The sequence below is a fragment of the Miniopterus natalensis genome, chromosome 6 (assembly GCF_054644295.1).
Source record: "Miniopterus natalensis isolate mMinNat1 chromosome 6, mMinNat1.hap1, whole genome shotgun sequence".
NCBI classification, from domain to species: Eukaryota; Metazoa; Chordata; class Mammalia; order Chiroptera; family Miniopteridae; genus Miniopterus; species Miniopterus natalensis.
The window spans coordinates 51,864,713-51,888,010 of NC_142086.1; the positions used below are offsets into that span (position 1 = coordinate 51,864,713).

General features: G+C 42.2%; 1 protein-coding gene across 1 annotated transcript in view; it reads left to right on the forward strand.

The window, feature by feature from the left end:
* The first annotated feature begins 2,211 nt into the window (after positions 1-2,211).
* P3H2 (prolyl 3-hydroxylase 2) overlaps positions 2,212-23,298 on the forward strand; it is a 142,210-nt gene continuing 121,123 nt past the window's right edge. Inside the window, exon 1 of the mRNA XM_016200057.2 lies at positions 2,212-2,706. Within this exon, the coding sequence (XP_016055543.2) occupies positions 2,227-2,706 (480 nt within the window). The 5' untranslated portion in view covers positions 2,212-2,226. The remainder of the gene's footprint in view (positions 2,707-23,298) is intronic.

Here is a 23,298-nt window from a genome sequence, read left to right on the forward strand (position 1 = left end):
TGTCTCAGAGTGAGAGCCAGATAGTCTTTTTGCCTTCTCAGGTGATTCCAATATTCAAGCAAATTTGAGATGTCAATTGAACACTTTCCATAAAGTCAGGTACCATTTGTATAGAGGGAGATAAAGTAGTAAGACATGTAGGAGGTTTGAAAGCACATGGCCAATTTGGTGGTCAGCAGAAAGTTTGGTATGGCTACAGCCTGTAAGTTTTTGACTGTGCCAATGTCAATTCTTCCCCTAAGTTTTCCTAGATCCTTCCACCAGAAGTCTTTGCAGGCTCTGAATTTCTATAGCACTTTGAACTTAATCTAACATGTACCACGTTCTACCTTATATCATAGTCATGTACATCGTGATTGTCTCCTATACAACATGGTGAGCTCCCAGGAATAGACCCTGGCTTATTTGCCTCTTCCCTCCCCCAAAACACCTACTTTGAGAGTAGGCATCCAAAGATATGAATTTAACAGAAAAATATGAAATAATGTGTATATGTCACAAAATATAATCCATGGCAAAGCACAGATTATCACACACAGCAGGACTTCCTAGTCTAGTGTGCTTCAAAACCTTCCACAAGTGGATAACTCTGGGCTCCAAAATTTTTACCTGAAAAGGGAGATAATCCCTAGAGAAGATGTTTGGGCAGATGACTCAAGTGCAAATTCTAGAAAGCTGAATATCCAAAGCATTAAGTACACACTCAGCTCCAAACTGGAGTTTTTCCATCAGTGAGATGCGCCAAATGAGGGAGATTTGATGGGGAAGAATAATTAAGAGCATGATTCTTTGGTGTCCCTTGGAGAGAGCCAAGGCTGTTCATGGTCAGAGTGGTTAAACTCAACAAAAGGAATGAAGGAATGAGCATGAAACTCTGGCAACCTCCCAGGGACAGTGGTGATTCCACACAAAGCCTTCTTTAGGAAATTCCTATCAACTGCATGACAGGTGAGGCTCTTTACCACAGCCCTTCCCTCCTGCTCACCGTCCCAGGAGCCAGAAGACTTGGTGAAACTGCTACAAGCACTTGGGAGACCACAGGAATGCCTTCAGGAGGCGGGCTGGAGTCAAGGGTCCAGGGCACAAGCGCTCAGGAATCCCTGTGAGAGCGTGGAGCCAAGGGAACAGGAGAGAGGGGAAAGGCTTGGCTCAGAAGGTATTTATGAGAGAGGAGCAGCAGAGGTACGGGAAAGCCTTCAGCCAGTCCTTTGGAGCCCGGCAGCCATTTCTGTCAGCTTTCCCATTGTTAGAGCGATTGCTTAAGTCCTGGGGGTACTGGATTTATTAAATTGCCCCTTTGTTCAACTCTTAGAAGAATTCATATCTGAAAACTACTTGACGTGTTGGGACGTTGGTCTGCTGTGGGGTGTGGTCGCTGAGGCTCAGCTGCACAGTCACACGGCGGGTAACCAGGCAGCTGCCCCTTCCTCCAGCGGTTCTCTGGTCCCGGACGCCGCTGTCTGCACAGAAAGGCGGGTTATCTCCTCCTTCGATCCTCCCCTGCTCCAGTGCACAAACCCACACCCACAGCAAGGCAGAGGCTGGCCCCCTCCCAGGGAGGGAGCTGTAAGCTTGGCTTCCCCAGGCCCATGGGTGAGGCCTTCCTTCGCCCTTTCGCAGGTCTATAAACTAGGACCCATCCCTCTTCTCAAGCCTCCGCAGCTGGGCCAGCTGGCCCTCTGGTGCTTTCCGCAGGGCCTGGCACGGAGCTTCCGAGGTGGGGCCTCTGAACGTAGGGCCTCTGAAGGTGGGGCCTCTGCAAACTTTGAGGTCAAGTGCAAATTCCAGACAGTGATTCGAACCCTAACCTCGCCGAGCCGGATGTCCTTCCTCGCCAAAAAGGGAGCCCTGCATCCACGCCGCAGTCCGGGGGGGAGCACGCGCAGAGCTGCTCCCCGGCTGCCCTCAAGCGGCGCTCGCTCTCCGGCTGGCGCCCCGGCGGCTGCGGCGCGGAGCCTGCAGGGCGCGCGCTGAGCGCCGGCGAGGCTCGCGGAGGCTCGGGCGGCAGGAGGAGCGTGTGAGCTGTGGGCGTCCCTTTAAGAGCCGCCGGCCGGCCGGTCTCCGCCTCTCAGTCCTCCGAGCGCCGGCGGTCACCTGGGGCTCGCAGGGCAGCCGGGACTCCGCAGGGCCAGCGCTCGCCCGCGGAGCTGGGAGACGGCGCCGGGACGCCAGGTGCCGGGGGCGGGCTGGGCAGCGGGGCCGTCCTGCGTCTCTCCGCGGCGGAGGATGCGGGAGCGCATCTGGGCGCCGCTGCCGCTGCTGCCGCTGCTGCTGCTGCTGCCGCTCCCGCCGCCGCTGTGGGGCGGCCCCCCGGACAGCCCGCGCCCGCAGCTGGAGCCCGAGCCGGGGCCTCTGCAGCCCTTCGACCTGCTCTACGCCAGCGGCGTGGCCGCCTACTATAGCGGGGACTACGCGCTCGCCGTGCGCGACCTGGAAGCGGCGCTGCGCAGCCACCGGCGCCTGCGGGAGATCCGCGCGCGCTGCGCCCGCCACTGCGCCGCCCGCCGCCCGCTCGCGCCCCCCGGCGCGGGGCCCGGGGCCGAGCTGCCCTTCTTCCGCGCCGTGCTGGAGCGGGCGCGCTGCCACCGCAGCTGCGAGACCCAGCGCCTGGGCGGCCCCGCGTCCCGCCACCGCGTCAGCGAGGATGTGCGCAGCGACTTCCAGCGCCGCGTGCCCTACAACTACCTGCAGCGAGCCTACATCAAGGTACCGCGCCGCGCACCTGGCGCTCCCGGGGGCTCGGGGCGCTCTCTCCAGCCCTCCCCGCTGCTCCTCTCCTTGCCTGACTGGTCGCTATCCTTTAATCTTGCTTTATTTTTTTTTTTAATTTCTTTTAAAAAAAAATTTATTGAATTCATTGGAGTGATATTGGTTAATTAAATTAGGTAGGTTCAGGTGTACAATTCTACAATACATCATGTGTATGTATAGATATATGTGTGTGTATGTCTGTATATATGTGTGTGTGTATACAGTATTGCGTGTTCACCGTCCAAAGTCACATTTCTTTTGGTTACTATTTAACCCCCCCTCTCTATACCCTCTCTTACCTCCCCCACCCCCCTTTCTTTCTGGTAATCACTGTAGTGTTGTCTGTGTCTATGAGGTTTTTGTTTTGTTTTTGCTTAATCCCTTCACCTTTTTCACCCAGCCTCCCAACCTCCCTCCCCTCTGACAGCTGTCAGTCTGTTCTCTATCTATGAGCCTGTTTGTGTTTTGTTTGTTCATTTATTTTGTTCATGCGATTCCACATATAAGTGAAATCATATAGTACTTGTCTTTCTCTGACTGGCTTATTTCACTGGAGTATATCATAATCCTCTCCAGGTCCATCCATGTTGTTGCAAAAGGTAAGATTTCCTTCTTTTTACAGCTGAGTAGTATTCCATTGTGTAAATGTACCAGAGCTTTATATAGAGAACCCTAAAGATACCACCAAAAAACTGCTAGAACTGATAAATGAATTCAGTGAAGTGGCAGGATACAAAATAAATATCCAGGAATCTAATGCATTTGTATACACCAGTAATGAACTGTCAGAAAGGGCAACTAAAAAAAAAAAATCACTTTTACAAATGCATAAAAAAAAAAATTCCTTGGAATAAATTTAACAAGGATGTAAAAGAAGAGTTGTACTTAGAAAATTATCAGACACTGAAGAAAGAAATTGAAGAAGATACAGATAAGTGGAAGCATATACCATGTTCACGGATAGGAAGAATTAACATCATTAAAACGTCCATACTACCCAAAGCAATTCATAGATTCAGCACAATTCTTATCAAGATACCAATGGCATATTTAACAGAACTAGAACAAATATTCCAAAAATTTATATGGAACTACAAAAGACTCCGCCGAGTAGCCACAGCAATCTTGAGAAAGAACAAAGTTGGATATCACTACCTGATATCAAACGATACTACATGGCCATAGTAATCTTTTGATGATTCTATCATGTGTTTGTGGATTCAGGTATCTGGTGGTTTGAGCTCTGTAACCAACACTAGATGAACCTGGGCAAATCATTAGCTCTATTGCAATCCACCTCTCTCTCTCAAAAAGGACTGTACTGTAAATAGATATTTAAAGTGCCCACTAAGCACTAATTCTTGAGACTGTCAGAGCAGGGTCTAACATAAAGTCTACTCCCACTTCATTTCTTGGTGTAGCCTCACACTCATTTCCCTGCTGTCTCCACTCCTTCATCCCTCCTACACACTAGTCTGCACCTTTTCTCTGAAGTTTAAAAGAAAGCATTCTCAAAACAGTAGAGATAAAAGTAGGTTTGCTCTGAAACAGATTATTTTCTCTTCGCCCCTGCATCTACAAAAACTTAAGATCAAAGGTTAAAGAGAAGGAATGCTTGGAAGAGGTGAAATCTATGTGAGGCAATCTCACTAAGACTTCCAATTCTGGAGGTAAGCATTGGACTGGGTTACACAACATCAAATGCCCAATTCTCTCCTTCTGTTTTTATTTCTTGTATTCAACTTGCCTGAACTTAGCGTCAGGAAGTATGTGATGTATATTAACATTTCCCTCATACCCACAATTTTGAAGATCTATCTGGATGCTTTAGCAGAGAGAATTTAGCTTGTGTTCCTCAATCCCACCCCTGTTCTCACTCACTCATGTTGCTCTTAATTTGCACTTTGTCCCCCCTTCCACCTTTATGTCAATATATCAGTGTCTCTTCTACAGCTGTTGGAGAAGTGGCAGCTCATGCCAGCCAAAGGACCAGGCTGCATTTTTGGGGTGGTGAAAATACTCCCTATGTGCAGATATCCAAATGTGTTTTGCAGCTCCTCCCCAACACCTCTCTCCTTGCAGGTGAATGGGTGCTCAGGAGAATTGCAGTTGTTGGTGGAGTTCAGGAAATCACAGCAGAGACAAACTCTTAACTCCCAGTGCCGTGGCTAAGGTGCTGGAGTTCACCGTATTATCTTGGGCAAGAAATAAGGAGAGAGCCCGAATCCTTTCCAGGATTTGTATTCTACTTACTTGACCCTCCTGATAGACTTACAAAGGCATGCAAATCTGATTTCTTTTGAATAGTATACAGGTTTTGGTCTTACAAAAACCAGTCAATGGTAGGCAGAGTGGGGACCTTGAGTGCCTGACAGCTTAAGATATATAAGCTAGTTCCCAGAGCAGAGCGTGGGTGGTCCTGTAGCATGCTCTTCCCAGGAGTTGCACATGTGAGGTTGGCAGTCCTGCTGATAGTTCTGTCACACATCTTGGGCAGATTTTCTTTTCTCAGGCCCTATAAAAATAAATAGCCATGAGGTAACAAAATGTGCATTTCTTTGGTCCTGTAAATAAGCTTGCTTCACTTTAAATGTTAACAGTTATCAGTCATCCTCCTGCTCCTGGCCCCTGGCTGGAGGTCAGAGAAGGTGAAGCCATAAGGTTAACATGCCTCAGATTGTTGCAGTGATTTGATTACAGGGGTTAGTCATTCATGAGCACTTTTGTGTGTGAACTACTCGATGTGGTCTGATGAACCAGTGAAGTTTAAAAGTTCTTTTAAAAATAGGTGAAGCAATGTTAAAATTACCAGCAGTGTTTCTGAGAGCAGAACAAATCTTGCATGTTCTTCAGATTCACCCCTACTCCTACAGGCAATGTTTTTTGGATTCACATACTTGACAGTCTCTTTGGAAATTCATTTTTGATGGTTGGAGCTTTCAGGAATATTTTCGTGAACATTGAAGGATATGCATCATGGTTCTCTCCCCTCCTTCCACAACTTTAGCCTTTGCTTGGCTTCCAAGGAATTTTACACACACACTACCTTTTGAGAGTAAAACAAAAATCTCAAATAATAATATAATATCCTCAGGTTTTGACAGCCATGGATTCTAAAGGGTTCATTCCCTGAAAATAGAATAAGGAGTTCCCTGCATGTGCTTGGATATGATCATGTTGTTGAATTACTTTTGGTCAGTGATCCAGTTTGCACTTGAAAAAGATAATCTTGGGCCAGATGGAATTCAGGGAGGACTTTGCAGCCAGGATTTGAGAATTGAAAATCTATAATAGAGTCAGAACTAAAAGGCTTCCTAGAGATAAGGAGATACATTTATTCTCAGTTAGGGCTTTATAAAGTGTGGAAGCTCTTGGAAGTTGCTGCTCCCCCCCTCTTGGCCCCCAAGTCCTTGGTAGTGAGCCACTGATGGAAGCAGATCCTTTATGTTGGTGTGTTAGAAGGGAAGAATTGAAATTTGTGAAATCTGAGTCCCATCCAGATCAATTTCCTATTCACAGAGAAGGAAAGGGAGATCCAGAGAGGGAGAGGGGCTTGCCCAGTGTCACATGATTTGATTTGATGAAATGAGCACAGGACTGGATTCAGGAGTCTGGGCTCTGCCAATAACTGACGCCCATGCCTATGCTGTGCCCTCTGTCCCATGGAGCTGCCTCAGGTCCCAGGGAATAGCTGTAGTCTCCAGGGCTATCCTTCTGCCAGATTTGGACAGCTCCAGGGATGAGCCTTGTCCTGAGGGGTAACAGACAAGCACTGCATTTATCTTGAGGCCTGCTCTGTAGAATCTTCCTTAAGACCTGGCATGTTGGAAATTCCTCTGAACAGCTATGAAACAACAGTTCCACCTGGCTCTTGGCCATACTTTTTTTGTTGAAAGGCAGGGCAAGACTATTCAGATGTTTGATTTTTATTATTTCTGATTGTAAGATAGAACTCATGATTCATAGCCTCAACCCTGAAAGAAAGCTCGATCATAGTATTCTCTGGGAAACCTTCAGCAGTTTCCTCGTGCTAACCACATAAAGCCCACGTAGTTTAATTCGGCATCTGCAGCCTGGCTTCCCCTTAACTCTACCGACCCTGTCTCCCAGCTCTGCCACCCTCCAGCCAGAGGGAACACTGGATGCCTGGTCTTACATGCCTCACACTCTCGCACATCTGGGCTTTGTTTATTCTTCTTTTGGAGGCGTGTAGGCTCCGGAATGGCGTAGTCCTGGCATTGAACTTCAGCTCCTCAGGATCTAGCTGTATGACTGTGAGCAAATTTTACAAAATTTCTGAGCTTCACTTTCCCCATCTGCAAAATGGGGAAATGATAAGACTTACCTGACTATTTGGATTGGCTTTCAGAGAAGATTTGCGTAAAGCGCCAGGACAAGGCCTCTTTCTCTCAACTCTGGAGACATGTTTTTTTTTATTATTAGTTATAATGGTAGATTTTTCCTTCTTTGTGTGTTGAAATTGTAACTCTACTACCACAAATGCACCTATTTCTGTAAGGTCCTCTTTCACTCCCTGTGCAACTCCCAACAGTCCATCATTTCTCCCTCCTCTAAATGTCCACAGCAAAGAATTTGTTCCTCTTATATCATGTTTCACTTGCAATCTTATTTTGGGAAATTTATCCCATTTGCCTATCACTTATATGAGCCCCTTGAGATTAAAAACTGACTTATTCATTGTTACATCTAACGTAGGAGTTCTCAGATCTGGGGGATTATTAGATAGATGATTATCATTAATCATCTGGGCATTAAAAATGTGATTTAAAATTAGAGATTTGGGTTCAGTAAGTCCGAGTTGGGCTGTCAGCATCTATATTCCCCCCCAAAACCTAAAACAGGGGCAATAACAGCTTATGTATATGTTGAATAAATAATAGCTTGGTTCCTTGTGTGTGAAATATTGTTGAGAAAGATTGCTGTGTGGTGGCTGGAGGCTGTCTCACACTAGTTACTTGGTTTCCTGGCTGGTTGGTTAGGGGAGAGAGTTACAGAAGGATATAGATTGTTTGACTTGTCGTCACTCTTTTCTACTTGCAGGTTCTGGTTAGCGTTGCAAACCTTCTTTCCCTCCCTCTACATTTTTTCCCCACATTTAATTCTTAGTACTGAAAACTATGCTTCAGAAAATCCTTGATACGTTGTGCTTGCTTTATGTACATTTGTTGAATTTAAACAGATGAAGAGAGAGCTTTTTATTTTATTTTTTCTTATCTGTGTGCTGTACAATCTGGAAACTTTCACGGTATCTGTTTTTCTCCTGCCATTCCAGCCATTTAAGAAAAAACAAACAAACCTAGTGCTGTTTATTTTATTATTATTTTTTTAACTTAAAACAAGCCTGCCCCTGCATGCTTTGTTTCTGAGTTGGTGCTTTGTGCCATTTGACCTTTGTATTTTCCTCTCAGAATTAAAGAACAAAAAGAAAGTGCAATTAAGTTAGGCAATTTTATTTCTTCCTAGAGTCATCTCTCTAAACTCCCTTTTTTTTTTTTTTTTACCATGATCTATTCTACAAGTGGTTGCTAGAAAAGAAAAAAGTAAGCTCAAGGAATTTCTTCATTTTTATTCTGCTCGATGAACTTCTTTCTCTTTCTAGGTTAATGCCTTCACAACAGCAGCAAAAATTGAAACCCTAGCCCCAGCCAGTCTGGCTCAGTGGTTGGAGCATTGGGTCCGAGGACTGAAGGGTCCCGGGTTTGATTCTGGCCAAGGTCACGTACCTTGGTTGCAGGCTTGATCCCTGGCCCAGGTCAGGGCTGAGTAGGAGGCAACCAATTGAGGTGTCTCTCTCACATCGGTATTTCTCTCTCTCTCCCTCCCTTCCACTTTCTCTGAAAAGCAATAGAAAAAATATCCTCAGGTGACGATTAAAAAAAATTTTTTTTTGAAACTCTAGACCACAACTGCATGATATAGATACTGTGAGTTCAGAATAAAAACCTTTCCCAAATCCTATGTTTAAATGTCTTTTTACCTATGTGTAGACTGTGCCGTTTGCTCCCCTAGTTATTTCAGGTTGGAGGTTAATTTTATATCTTCTTGAAATAGCTGTTGTAAAATCTTCCTAGTGGTTATTTCCTTAGAGGATGAGGCTTTTTTCTTCTTCTTACACTTGAGCCTTTTTGGGGCTTGAATCGTGAAAATCACTGAGACACCATCTTTCTGTCCCACTCCTTAAGAAGGAAGCCTGCGTGACTTTTTGTCTAGGTAGCTCTTAAGTCCTATGTGCTGAGGAGTTAGAATTCCAGTTGTCCCCTCATGGGGGTTGTCCTTTTGAAGGCCCAGTCAGCTCTTCATTTACAATTATAAATAGTGCCACAGCAGCTTAAAATTCAATTAAATGAGGGTAGCAGCTGCTTATAAGTTTTCTCCTATCTCAGTCTGGTGAATCAGGGATTCCTTTACAGGTTTTAATAAAAGAAAGTAATAAACTGCTTGTCTCTCTTCACTGATCCCATCTTTGAGAATCAAATGTTTTCTGTCACTAATATCATTTGCTTACTGATAAACTCCAAAAGGATAGCCCTGTGGAATTCTTTTGGGAACGTTTGATAAAATGTCAATTTGCTTCATGGGTGGGGCTTGAGAAATTCTGAAAGGTGGGTGAGTTCACTTAAAATGGAAACTCATCAGATTTGGTATAATAATGGTTCTTTTGTATTGCTAAGGAATTGAGTGAACTGTGGATTTGTTCGAATCACGTCTTAGCACTAGAAGGGACTCTAAGAGGGCAACTTGTTCAAATCTCTATTTACAGGTAAAATGCTTTGAGGCAGGAAAGTAGGGATGACAGAGGAGGGATAAGTACCATATTTTGCTCAAGAAATGTGGTCTAGCCCAGCCAGTGTGGTTCAGTGGTTGAGTGTTAACCCATGAATCAGGAGGTCATGGTGTGATTCTTGGTCATGGCACACGCCCAGGTTATAGGCTCGATCCCCAGTCAGTGTGTGCAGGAGGCAGCTGATCAATGACTCTCTCATCATTGATGTTTCTCTCTCTCTCCCTCTCCCTTCCTCTCTCTGAAATCAATAAAAACATATTTTTTTTTAAAAATTGGTTTCTTAAAAAAAAGAAATGTGGTCTAGCAAGGTTGTGGAGTGGTCATTATTGCAATTATAAAAAATGCTACAGCTTGAGGGACCCTCAGAAGAAGTCTATCTCTGTCACTTCAGAGGTTCCATTACAAATCTAGGTGGGTCGGCAAGGAACCCTGGGTCCGGAATGCAGGGATTCGAACTTAGAGTTCAGTGCTCTTCCCAGACTCTGCGTCATGGTCACGGCTGCCTCTGTGTAAAGGAGCGGTGGTGAACCAATGGGCCTGCTAAGACCTGCAGGGGACCTTCTGCCTTCGGAGACAGGGCAGACACAAGACTGAGCTTCCTGCACGGCCCCGCCCACCCTACATTTTCATTCACATGATGCATCAACCACTCAGCCAAGAGTCACAGTTGTCTGGTGGAAAATTTTGCATTTCTCACTGGGAAAAATAATTTCTCCTGTCTTTTTTTCCATTCAGCTTTTATCCTATAATTCTTTTTCTTTCCTTTCATTTACCCTCTTTTCCTGCTGTCTGACTTCCGAGCTATGTAATTTTCATGAGACCTGGCTGTCCTTTGCCAAATGGTCCAGACACCTCTTTAAAAAAACTGCTTCGGGTTCAACCTTCTGAGTGGCCTGCTTTAGTGCTGTGTGTATGATTTTCAGTTTTTAGAACTGCTGAGGGCAACAAACTATTGTTGGAAGAAGCCAATTTCACTGGACTACACTCCTTTCTGCTTTACTTAGTTTTCTATGCTTATTTCTGTCTTTCTCCCTTTCCTCCCTCATTCCGTGTCCTGTTGGTGACCTACACAGTGAAATTACATCTGAAAAGGAGAGGGTTGAGGGGATCAATAGAGGGAAGAGACATGCAGGTAGTGGTAGAGGCAATGCCAGATTTATGACTCTAATGCAGTGAAGGCCATGGGGCTTCTTATTTAATTTGATGCACAGACATAGGCATCTACTTCTCTGAACTCGTTTTGTGCCCCTTTTCCTCATAGGCCTTATGTAAGACTTGGGCACATTCTGGCGAAGGTGTTCTCCTCCCTTCTCAGCTTCCCATCTTTCTGCAACTGCTCTCTGCCACATTCATGGAACATTAGTGTTCCAACCCATTTTACAGATGGAATAATAAAGCCCAAAAGAGAATCAAGTTGTCCACATTTATCTATGTAATGCAAGAACCAACGTTAGAATTCAAGAACCCTGAGTCCCACCTCTGTAACACTGCCGATGACCACTACTTAGAAGACCCACACTGATAACATAAATTCAACAAAGTTAAAACATAGCACGCCACTGACATTTGCTAAATGGAATAGACCCAGAAAACAAAACTACCATCTCCTTATGCAATGTTATTCTTTGCAGTGCTCTTCTCTCCGTTTCTGGAAAAAGTTCAGAAACAGGAACCTGGTCAATGCTGCTCCCCTGTAAACCTAATGAAAATGAAAGAGGCAAAGCATCTTCTTTGGAAGGGAAATGAAAGAATAAGAGCCAGACAGAGGGAGATCCAAGATGTAGGTTTTCCAGAAGTTCAGGGCTATCAGAATGATTCTGCTGGAATTCATTATCAGCAAATAATGGATTCGATTTTTGTGCAAGTAATGGGACACTGTTGAAGATTGCAGTGTAATTATACTGGAACTCTGGAAAGGAGTGGGAAAAAAGCAAAATGTATAATAAAATAAATAAATCCAAAACAAAACAGAGAAACTGTTAACAAACCTTGAATCATAACTAAGTTAATTGAGCCAATTTCAATTTATTCTTGCGTGAATGCTAGATTTTTAGCTTTTACTCTGCCAAGATCAATAGGCTTGCATGAAGAAATCAACACATAATTAGGACTGCAGAAACAGTGAAATTACCTTAAAACCAAATTTGGCTGTTTTTAAAAAATGATCTCAAATTATCGTATCAAAGGCTAATCGAGAACACCATACTAATTATTTCTCCACTGAAGCCAGAGCTATTTCTTAATAGTATTTTTCAGGTTGAATCCAGGATCAACAATCAGCATGTGATTCTAGTATGTGCCATCAGGGACAAAGACTTTCACAGTCAGTCATTATTTCTCTAGAATGACAAAGGGTTCAGTTGTACATTACAGCCTGCAGGTCCCAGGTCAGTAGGCATTTAAGCTGGAGTTCCTCAGTTGTGGCTTATTGATATTTGTGATGAATAATTCTTTGTTGCGGTGGGCTGTTCTGAGCATTTTAGGATGGTTAGCGGTATCTCTGGCCGTTACCTACTGGATAGCAGCATCAGTACACCCCACCCTGCTCCAAGCTGTGACGACAAAAAAATATCTTCATTTACATTGCAAAATGTCTCTTGGGGGTCAAAATCACCCTACATTGAAAATCACTGATTTAAACATTTAGCCATATTGAAGATAACTGGACATTAAGGTTAGACAAATACAAAATCAGTTTTTTGACAATGCATGCTAGATGGCATCATGCCCACTGATGAATCATGATATTTACAAGAAAGTTTGGCTACAGCTTAACACCTTTTATGAGGGAAAATCCATTGGAAGTAGAGCCTTTTTCTCCGAGATCCAAATCACTGGGCTCCTATCCCACAGCTGGTCCTCCCCTGTGGCTGCGCTCTTTCAGCTTGCAGGAAAGACCAGAGGCTCTGCTTCCCTCTACTTATTGTCTGAACGTGACAGAACAGGCTGTTTTAGCAATACAAACTAGCACCTTTCAGTTGTGAATTCCAATCTCCAGAATTAATGTATTTCTCATTCAACTTGGGAAGTACCCAAACCCAACATTTAAAAGTAATCTACTGCAACTCTTAGTTTTCTTGGGGTTAGTTCTGTATCACATATATCCGTGGAGAGCAGCTTGACTGAACCTAAAATGCCAACCTATAGAAGTCTGGAAAGTGGGGGAAATAAGAGAGGCCAGAGGAAAGAAGAATGGCGTGGAGATGGAGAGAGAGAGTCAGAGGAAGTCTCGGTGCATTCAGGCTGCTGAAACAATACCCATAGACTGGGTAGCTTGTAAACAACGAACATTTGTTTCTCACATTTCTGGTGGCAGGAAGGCCAACTGGTGAGAGCCCTGCTTCCTAGGTAGCCACCTTTTCCCTGTAACCCCACATGGCGAAGGGGCCAGGAAGCTTTCTGGGGCGTCTTTTATAAGGGCACTAATTCTGTTCATGAGGGTTCTGCCTTCATGACCTAATGACCTCCTAAAGGCCCCACCGCCTAATACCATCAGTTTGGAGGCTAGGTTTCAGCATACGAATTTTTGCAAGGATACAAACATTCAGACTGTAACAGATTATGTGGTGGCAGTTCAGGGATATTTTGTTTCTAAGCAATGGAATCCGGTGTGGAAAGGACATAAGATTTAAGGTATGTGAAAAATTCCATTTAGAAAAAGCTGGTAATTTTTAACTTTTAGATAGGAAACAAGGGCTAAGAAAAAAAAGAAACATTGGAAGTAGAGATCATGGAAAATTTGGAGAATTAACTTAATCCAGAGTATAGGATATTTTAAGGATAAACCTGATCATATTTTAAAAAATAATATATGTTATTCTGAGGCATGAAAAATCAATATATGGTAATATGTGAAATGATACTTTTAGGGAATTTTACTTTAATTATAGCTATAAAACACACCACCTCAAAGCTAAATCCGAGTGAACTGCAGTGTTAGTAACTTTTTGAGCTTGCTAAGGGAAATGCCTTTATGCCATTTCAGGTGTCTTTGAAACCCCAGGTGTGGTTTGACCTTCCCTTTTACAGTTTGCCAAGTTCCCTATTCTCTGTGACTCAATATTTCTCTCTGTGAAAAGATAGATGATAATAAAAGTAATAATAATAAAACTACCTAACTCACAGGGTTGATGTAAAGATAAAATGAGAAATGTTTTTGAAATTCATGCACGAGGAATGAGCATAGAAATAAAATGACGAAGAAGAGGCACTAAAATCCTAATAAAAGGCTGAGTCATGCACAGGACGTTCATCACTTCACACAGCTGCAGTGTGTTGAACAATTTTCCGACTTTATCAGAATAACTTACTGGGTTTTAACATCAAAACCCACTTCTGTCTTCATAAAAGTCCTGCCTTTTATTAGTGGTATAAAAAGTTCACCCATATGAACCTGAGTTTTTTTATCTGGAAAATAGGGATGATTGTCACGCCTACTTAACAGGGTTCTTGTGAGACATTAAAAAAGAAAAAGAAAAAGATTGTGGGCCTGCATAGGTCCGCATTGACACAAAAGGACTTGTTCCTTGCCTCGTAGTTTCTAGGCAGAGGGCAGGCATGTGAGGGAAGTTGAAAGGCGAAATGATAGGCCAATATATCATGATAAACTGAGAAGATATGAACACATGCCATAGGTACAAAAAACTTGGGAACACACAAGACAAAAACTTGGCCTGCTCAGTTTGAGCCACCGACTTCACCTTCAGTTCTCCATACCTTGGAGCGCATGCTGACCAGCCTCCTTTCACCTTCAGGCTAAAGCAGAAATCCTCCTCTTAATGAGTCCTGCTCTCTTCTCCAGTACATTCTTCAACCCTCTGAATGCACAATTTCCCTGAGACTGTGGCCTCTTCTTTGTATTTTTCAAAAAATGGGACTCTGTTCAAACACATTCCAAACCTCTGTTTCATATTAATAGATAAAATCTCTCCCCACAGACCAACTCGTCTTGGGAATTTTAAATCCCTGTAAGCCTTTTCTCCACCCTGATCTTGAGCACCCATGGGAGATGGCCTAAGTTTGGAAGTCAACAAATATCATCACAAACACCAAAAATGAGCCTGCTTTTTATATAACAATAAATAAATGGGAGAGGAGCTCAAATAAAAATGTAGAGGGTTATGAATCTAGGAATCAAGCAATTTAGACTCCGTCCTCAGTTCTGTCACTAACTTTTCTCTCTAGGCCTGGAGGTCTCTGTTTGGACAAGGGCAACATTGGACCAGATTGCTTATAAGAGCTCTTTTATCGCTGCCAGCTGGAGAGTCTAAAATACTTCAGTGAACTGGTCCAGAGAGCCAACAGTCTACCTAAGGAAAGGGGAAAATGATGGGATACTGTAATGCCATTCAAAATAGAATGGAGATAAAAGGAGTATAAAAGGCCATAAAAAGCAAGTACTTCCAGTGTGTCAGAAGTAGGTGTTTATTTTTTTTAATTTATTTTTTAATCTTTATTACTGAGTGTATTATGAATATCTCCCCCTTTTTCCCCCTTACCCCCACCCTCAGTTTCTGCCCTGCCTCAGGCCTTCACCACCCTATTGTCTGTGTTCATGGGCAGTGCATATATATATATATAAGTTCTTAGGTTATACTCTCCCCGCCTCCCTCTCCCCTTTCCCTCTGAGATTTGCCAATCAGTTCCATGTTTCCCTGCCTCTGGTTTTATTTTATTCATCAGTTTATTGTGTTCATTAGATTCCACATGTAAGTGAGATCTTGTGATATTTGTCTTCCTCTGACTGGCTTATTTTGCTTAACATAATAATCTCCAGGTCCCTTCAAGCTGTCTCAAAGGCTAATAGTGCTTCTTTTTTATAGCTGCGTAGTATTCCATGGTGTAAATGTCCCACAGCTTTTTTATCCACTCATCTACTGATGGGCACTTGGGCAGTTTCCAGATCTTAACTATTGTAAATAATGCTGCTATGAACATAGGGGTGCATACATATATTCTTTTTGATTTGTGTTTTGGGATTCTTAGGATATACTCCTAGAAGTGGTATCACTGGGTTAAATGGCAGTTCTATATATTTTTTTAATATTCTTATTGATTTCAGAGAGAGGAGGGAGAAGGAGAGAGGTAGAAACATCAATGATAAGAGAGAGTCCTGGATCAGCTGCCTTCTGCACGCCCCCTACTAGGGATCAAGCCCGAAACCCAGGCATGTGCCCTGACAGGGAATCAAACCTTGATCTCCTGGATCATATAGGTTGATACTCAACCCCTGAGCTATGCCCAGATGGGCTATTCTTGATCTTAACGGCACCAATCAATTGAAGAGCTATGACCAAGTAACAGAAGTTACAGAGAACAAGATCTCAGTTCCAATACAAATACTTCCCTAACCCTGACATCTGTTACGATTTGATAAGGAGCCCCAGAAGTGTTTGAGCATGAGTCAGACAAATGCTTAACAGGGAGGCTGCATTTATTATTCAAGCATTAAAGTGATGCTGAAATAGATACGATTTAACACATTTTCCAATCCATACTTAAAGTCATAAGACTCCATGGTCTTAGGAAGTAAAAATTTGTCTTATACCTGCAGATGGATCATTAAAGAGTTTTTCATTGGAAAAAACACAGTTCTTTTTTATCATGCTTCTTAATTCTGGTTAATATAATCTTAGACCAGAGTTATTAGCACACTTCCTATAAGTAACGTACATAATGCAAAAAAGGAAAGGGGAGGAAAAAAATACCAAGACCTTAAAACACACTCACAGAATATTTAGCAGTAACAATAGCCACATGTATGATCTGCATCGGTCTTCTGATTTCTGGCTCAAGTGTCTCTGAGATAACATCTAAAAAAGAATTTATTTGTGGTTTCATAGTACCAATCAGAGTTTTAAGTTAAATGTATAACAATTGACCAGAACATCCACGCTTAGGAATTGAAAGTGGATACACTTCTCTTAACAAGTACATCACAGTATACTCAGAAAACTCAATTTCATTTACAGAGTGTTTGCAGGGTGATTCTAATTTGCTTCAATTAACTGTATGCTATTCAGGGGCCAGTTGAAAATGTGACTATATTCCACATTTTAGTTCAGTTCTGAAACCTTTTGCCAATGTTCATTTGCACACTGGGTTGCTAGGGAGTCTTTCCAAGACTATATATTTAAGAGTATTTAACATGAAATATTGCTAAAGAATATTTAAAGGATCATTTTATCTGGCCCCTCCTCTGTGAACTCCCTCCTTTGCTCTCTATTTGGGAGGGGGAGGAATGGCTGCCACCCCTGGGAAGGGTGGGAGTGGAAGTCCAGGCTCTCTGCCCTGTCGGCTGACCAAGGTTGGTGTGGGGGGCACGTGTTTTCATTCCCTGGTGTTTGGCTGGTGCAGGGCAGGTGTTAGCACATACATTTCTATTCTGTTATACCTAACTTTCCTAGTCCTTTAACTAGAGAAAAGATGCTTTGTGGGGAGGGGACCTTTTTTTGTAGGCTCCCATTGGCATTTCCAGGTGACAGGCTTCTCCAGGGTCCAATCAGGGATATATGTGAGAGACAAAAAGAAATTGAGGAAATTTACTATTATTCAAGTGCCAGGTTCCTAGCCAGTCTGCCTTCTTGCCACCTTTCAGAGTCTTTCTGTGTTTGCCTGTTGTAGTTTGTGCAGTGTTTTTAGGGGTACTGAAGGGGAGGTAGGGGAGAAATGAATTTACACCATCTTGTTCGGATCCAGAAGTCTTCACGCAGACTCTTCAAATAGGTTATAATGATGATGATGATGAACACAGGTTGAGTAGGCTTGATCTCAAGACTCTGGATTAAGTTTGTTACTAGTGCTTAACTGCAGAAAGCTACAGGAAAGCTTTTCTGACCTCTAATAAAAATCTCTAGTCAACTTCCACCACCACTAACTCAAGCTTAAGACCAACTGGACTATGCTGTGGTTGATGTCAAGCAAAGAGTATTCTTTCCTATTGTTAAGAGTATTCTTTCCTACTCCAGCTTCAGAGGTGTCAAAAAACACAGCTTTACTGAGCTGCCACCAGCTGCCCTTTCACTTGTTTACAGGTCCCCGGAGGAGATCCTGCTGGAGCACCGCGATTTGACTCTTCACAAATAAATGAATAGTTGTTCATCCTGGTTCTTTTTCTCAATCAGATACTTAATGAAGTTTTACCTACTATGTTATATATGGGAAACCAATTAAGGTAGGATTTAGAATAAGAAAAAAAAATGCTTCTAAGCAATGATGCCCTTTTCTCTTTCCCATTGTTCCAGAATCAATAGGATATTCCCATAATCAGTACCTCCTGTGTTCCAGGTTATTTATGGGTGAGTCTGATGTAAACATTCACACTTGGCTGACTTCATTGTTTGAGTCTTTGGACGTGGTACTAACTCAGTAGGTTCATTGAATATGAATTCTCATTTCTCTTAGAGTGTGAGGTTGCCCCTATGTTATTCCTCGTAATTAAGTATTTAAAAATGCCATTCTATGCACTTGATCATAATTTCTTACGACAGCTTTTTCATGGTGGTACCAAGTTTATAAGTCAGTGTAAGCTTAGTGACATGAACTTGGGTGGGATATATCGGAAACGTTATTTGGGAAAGGAATTAGGAAACTATGGCCATAATTCTTTTTTTTTTTTTTTTTTTTTTTTAAATCCTCACGGAAGGATATGTTTTCTATGGATTTTTAGAGAGATGGAGGGAAAGAGAAAGAAACATTGATCTGAGGGAAACATCGATCAATTGCTTCCTGTATGCACCCCCACGGGGAATGGAGCCTGCAACCTTTCCGTGTATGGGACAGTGCTCCAACCAACTTAGCCACACCCGCCAGGGCAACTGTGGCCCTAATTCTAACTGTGCCTCTAACTTTGCCTTTATGATGATGGCCCTTTCTTGGTCTCTGCATCTTCATTCATAAAACGAGGTGATTGGAATATATAATCTTGAAAGTCTCTACTAGCCGTAACATATTTTAATGTTTGACATACTATTTCTTTTGATAAAGTTATTAAATGTTACTAGACTATGAAATTCTCAGCAATTGAATTGTTTACTCAACTTGGTCTTAATAAATCCTAGTATCTTACCTACAACATGTTTGATATGTAGACACTACAATGGTAGGCTTGGGCGATATAAAATACTGAACATATTGGAGAAGAAAGCCAAATGGGCAAGCCCTTTGCAATCATAGAAATAGTCGGGTGTGTTTTTTTTGTTTGTTTGTTTTAAACATATCTTTATTGATTTCAGAGAGAGGAAAGGAGAGGGAAAGAGGGAGAGATAGAAACATCAATGATGAGAGAGTCATTGATCAAACCCACAACCCGGGCATGTGCCCTGAGCGGGAATCGAACCCTGATCTCCTGGGTCCTAGGTCAACGCTCAACCACTGAGCCGCGTCCGGCTGGGCTCGGGTGTTTTTTTAATCCTCACCTGAGGATATTTTTTCCATTGGTTTTCCGAGAGACTAGGGGGGTGGGGAGAGAGAGAGATCGATGTGAGAGAGACACATTGATTGGTTGCCCCGCACCCACCCCAACCAGGGCTGGGGATTGAGCTTGCAACCAAGGTATGTGCCCTTGGCTGGAACCGAACCCAGGACTCTTAAGTCTGCTGGCTGACACTACCCATTTTGCAACCCGGCTAGGGCAGAAATAGTAGCATATCAGTGGCCTGAAGAAATATGTTGATCTCATCATTTAATTCAAAAACTGGATCTCTCTCAGTTCATTGTTAGAAAAAACTTGCTACACAGTTCTGCAGACTCCCCTCTGAAATGATGTAAGCTAATGGCTTAGATTCAATTTTATTCAAAATTTTCACTATTTCCTGTGATGCTAAATCAAGGTCAGGATGTAAGTTATTAACACTGGCTGTTCTCTGAATAAAACTCACTTTGTATATTGGCATTCAGTTGAGACTTCTTATTTGAAGTGCAGTTTTTTTGGCTGCAAAAATAAAACAAAACAAAAACAAAATCATTGCTCTGTTACCAATTTTGATTTGAACACATCTTGTTCTGACACATCTATGTTGTGATTCACATAGTATTGTGAATTCAGCCAGGACACCAGTCTGCATTGGCTTTGGGTGGGGAATGAACAAGAAGCTATTCTCAGATTCTCCCCTGCATGTGTAGCAGTTGTCCAGATACAGTTCTTTAAAGGTTTGTCCAGCTATAAGTCAAAATACATTATATCTAAGTACGTGACAGTAACTGTTCTTCCCCTTTGTAATATATTATGTGATATCTTGCAGGCATTTGAAAATAGAATTTTGCCAGAAGCTCATTCTTCTTTCTTGCCAATCATAATATGTGATATTCATTTTGAGACTCTTTTTATAAGCTTCTAGGCAATAATATTTAATGTAATTATTTTGCTATAAGGAGTGTAACTTTGAAAAATGCTCCCTCTTTTTTTAAACAGATTTTTAGTTGTAGTGTTTGTCACTATTTTTGTCTCTACTATTGTGCCTCAGTGAATCACTAAGGAACCATGCATGTTTTTTTGTTTGTTTGTTTTTTGGTTAAATGGAGTTGTAACAAAACATAGCAATGATAACAAAAACACAAACTTAATAATGGTAAACAAAAATGTGAATGATATAAAATAAGTGAGATTTGATGCACCTAGGTAACTGAATAGTGGTGGACAGGAAACACTCAGTGCAGTCCAGCAAAGAGCTTCTAGGACCTTAAGAATGTTATGATTATTAAGAGTATAACTGGGATTTCTCTGGAACTCCTAATTAAACTTACATTGCAATTTAATATAATATACCTAAATCAAATCACCTTTAAGTCTGAAACTGTTGTCATTTCATGTATTAAGCCACGAATGGTTCATATATTTTAAAAAACAACGATCTGGAAAGTAAATGAGATGGTCTCTTACCACCCTCAGCAAATTAAAGTCTCTGTGAAGCAAGGTAATGCTGTAGAGATGTTGTTGAGGAGGTCATGAGGGAATATATGTCAGGGGCCAAGAAAAGCATCTGGTTCATAGTATTAGCACTCAGTAAAGAGTAATTGTTGTTGATGTTACATTATTATCATTACTGGTTTTCTAATGGACTATCATTTTATTTTATTATTTTATTTTGTTTATTTACTTTTTAAAATATGTTTTTATTGATTTCAGAGAAAAGAAGGGAGAGGGAGAGAGAGTTAGAAGCATCAAATGATGAGAGAGTCATTGGTCGGCTGCCTCCTGCACACCCCCTACTGGGGATCGAACCTGCAACCTGGGCATGTGCCCTGACTGGGAATCAAAACGTCTCCTCCTTGTTCATAGGTTGACAATCAACCACTGAGCCATGCTGGCCAGGCTGTTTATTATTTATTAATACATCTCACATCTTGCTTATATGAACTAAGAAGAATTGTGACAATTGTTCTTTTCGGACTTCATCTCTTAATTTTTAATTTTGTAGCATGAGATTAACTCTAGGCTAGTGTTACTTAAAACATAAATGGCACACAGTCTGATTACAAAACAATGGACCGATTCCAAAGATCTCTAAAAAAGTCTTTAACTTCTTTGGAATACTACTGATATTTACTCTACCTTAGAACAAGTTTACTATATGGATTGAAGAATGTATTTTGAAAATGTTCAAGTTCTATACAAATGTAAAAGCAAAGTAATTTTTTATGTATACGAGAACATGTATAGATTATAAAATTGTTGTACCTTATAAAATTACTGTTACTATATTAATAAAATTTTTCTTTTATTTTTATACCAATTAAATTGCTCATTTTTACCTGAACAATAACAATATACATACTAGCTGTAGAGTTCATTAATATGACCTGAAAGTATTTTCCAAATGCTTTCGAGCTCACATAAATCAAATACGGGTTGTGCAGACACAAGAGATCATATGTAGAGGTTTCTTTTTGTCCTTGAAAATTGTCAGATCTCTGGCTTCCTTTAATAAGTTCCAGACCCATGCATGCCTTTATCCCTGGGGGGTAGGGAGTGGGGAGTGGCAGCTGTTGCTTAACACAACACTTGGAACAAGAATTGTTTGATAAGGCCAGTGGTTAGAACATTTGAAACGTCTTGGTTTGAATTCCTATGATAACATCAGCTTCCAAAGATTATCCGGCAATTTGTGGGAAATCAAGCAGCATAAAAAATTGGACCAACATCAAGCAAGACTTTCTAGATATGACACATGAGGTAGGAAGACATGCAAGACTGTGAATGTGGAGGAGGGTCTCAGGTGATGCCATAGTGTAGTAAATGGGGGTCTTGTTACTTGTTAAGTCATAATAGGCACGATCGTAGCCTTGAAGTTACGTCAGCACTGTTCCCCTTAAGGGTAGTTGTTTTCTTTTCAATCAGTATGTTTTTTGCTTTATGAGTCCATCTGTATCGACTTCTTTGTTGAACTGTACATGAGAAGCCAGCACCGTTATTTCTGATACTTGAAGGTATGGAAAGGATCGTGTTGGGAAAATCAGATCAGCCTCTCTCCGTAAGTGATGCAGCGTGTCAGTGACAGAGTCAGGACATACGGAACACGTCTCAGCGCTCGGCTCAACTGGTTCTCCGTTTTTGAGCGGTGACAGTCACCATGGGCATGGAAGTAATCACCGCTCATGTTTGCGGCGTGCTTGGAAACGTGTGCAGTGTGTTTACACACCCCCTCACTTCCTCGTGAGAGCCCATGAGAAAGCCGAGGCTCCGTGGCTTGTCCGCTCAGACACCGAGCGAGTGGCAGAGCGGTGGCGCTTTCTGTCGCCAGGCGCGGTCAGCGTCCTTGCTAAACGTCACAGCTGCTGTCTGTTCCTGAGTTTCCATTTCAAGGCCCTCATGGTGCCACTGTTCTGTGTCTTTATCTTTTCTGATATGTATTTTCCAGCTAGAGATTACAGTTCGGTCATTTTCCGCTTGCTTTAATGTACGGGAGCTTTGGGCCCGGGGGCTGGCTGTGCTCACTGATCTGATAGCATGGGAAAGGCCGAGTGTGAGCGCGCCGTCCGTCAGCAGGAGCAGTGGCACAGTGAAGGTGGGGTCACCCGAAAGCTTGTCCCAGCCGACGTGGAATCCACACCCCCTCTTTCTTTCTTGAGCCCCATGTCACATAAAGGAAATGACAGTTGTATGGACAGAGATTATTTGCCCAGTTCTTGATGTATGTTACTGTTTTATTTCTGAAATTCTATTTGTGCTTGGTGTAAACACCGATGTACAGTGATGCATTTCATTCTCTGACCGGCTAAAGGACTGTGATGTTCAGAATCCTAGCACATTGAAAGAAATGGTCACAATTACACAAGTGTTTTGTTGGTGTTGGTTTGTTTTTGTTTTGGCCTTCTATGCAATAGCGATATTTACATGTCTTTCCCTTGAGTTGTAAGGAATCAGAATTGTTTTTTAATTTTCTCCTATGTTGACATATCTTCATGGACTTGGCCCTCTCTCTTATTGTGGTTCATTATGTGGCCCAAGGGAAATTTCAATGAATTCTGTGCTGTTAAACTTTTGGATGGGATATGTTCTTTAACGCTTGGGAATTATAAGCAAAATGTTAAACACTATATCATTTTGAGGAGTAAATCTTCATGTTTTATGGAGTTTGAGAGAGTTTGGTTTTGATACACAGCTCAACTCAAGTTCCTTATGCATATATAGTTTTGTAACTTTGGGCAAGTTATTTCATGTCTTTAAGAATCAGTTTTGTCATCTGGAAAATGAATATAATAAGTCTCAGTTTTCCTGTGTGATAAATGAGCAACTATCCTAG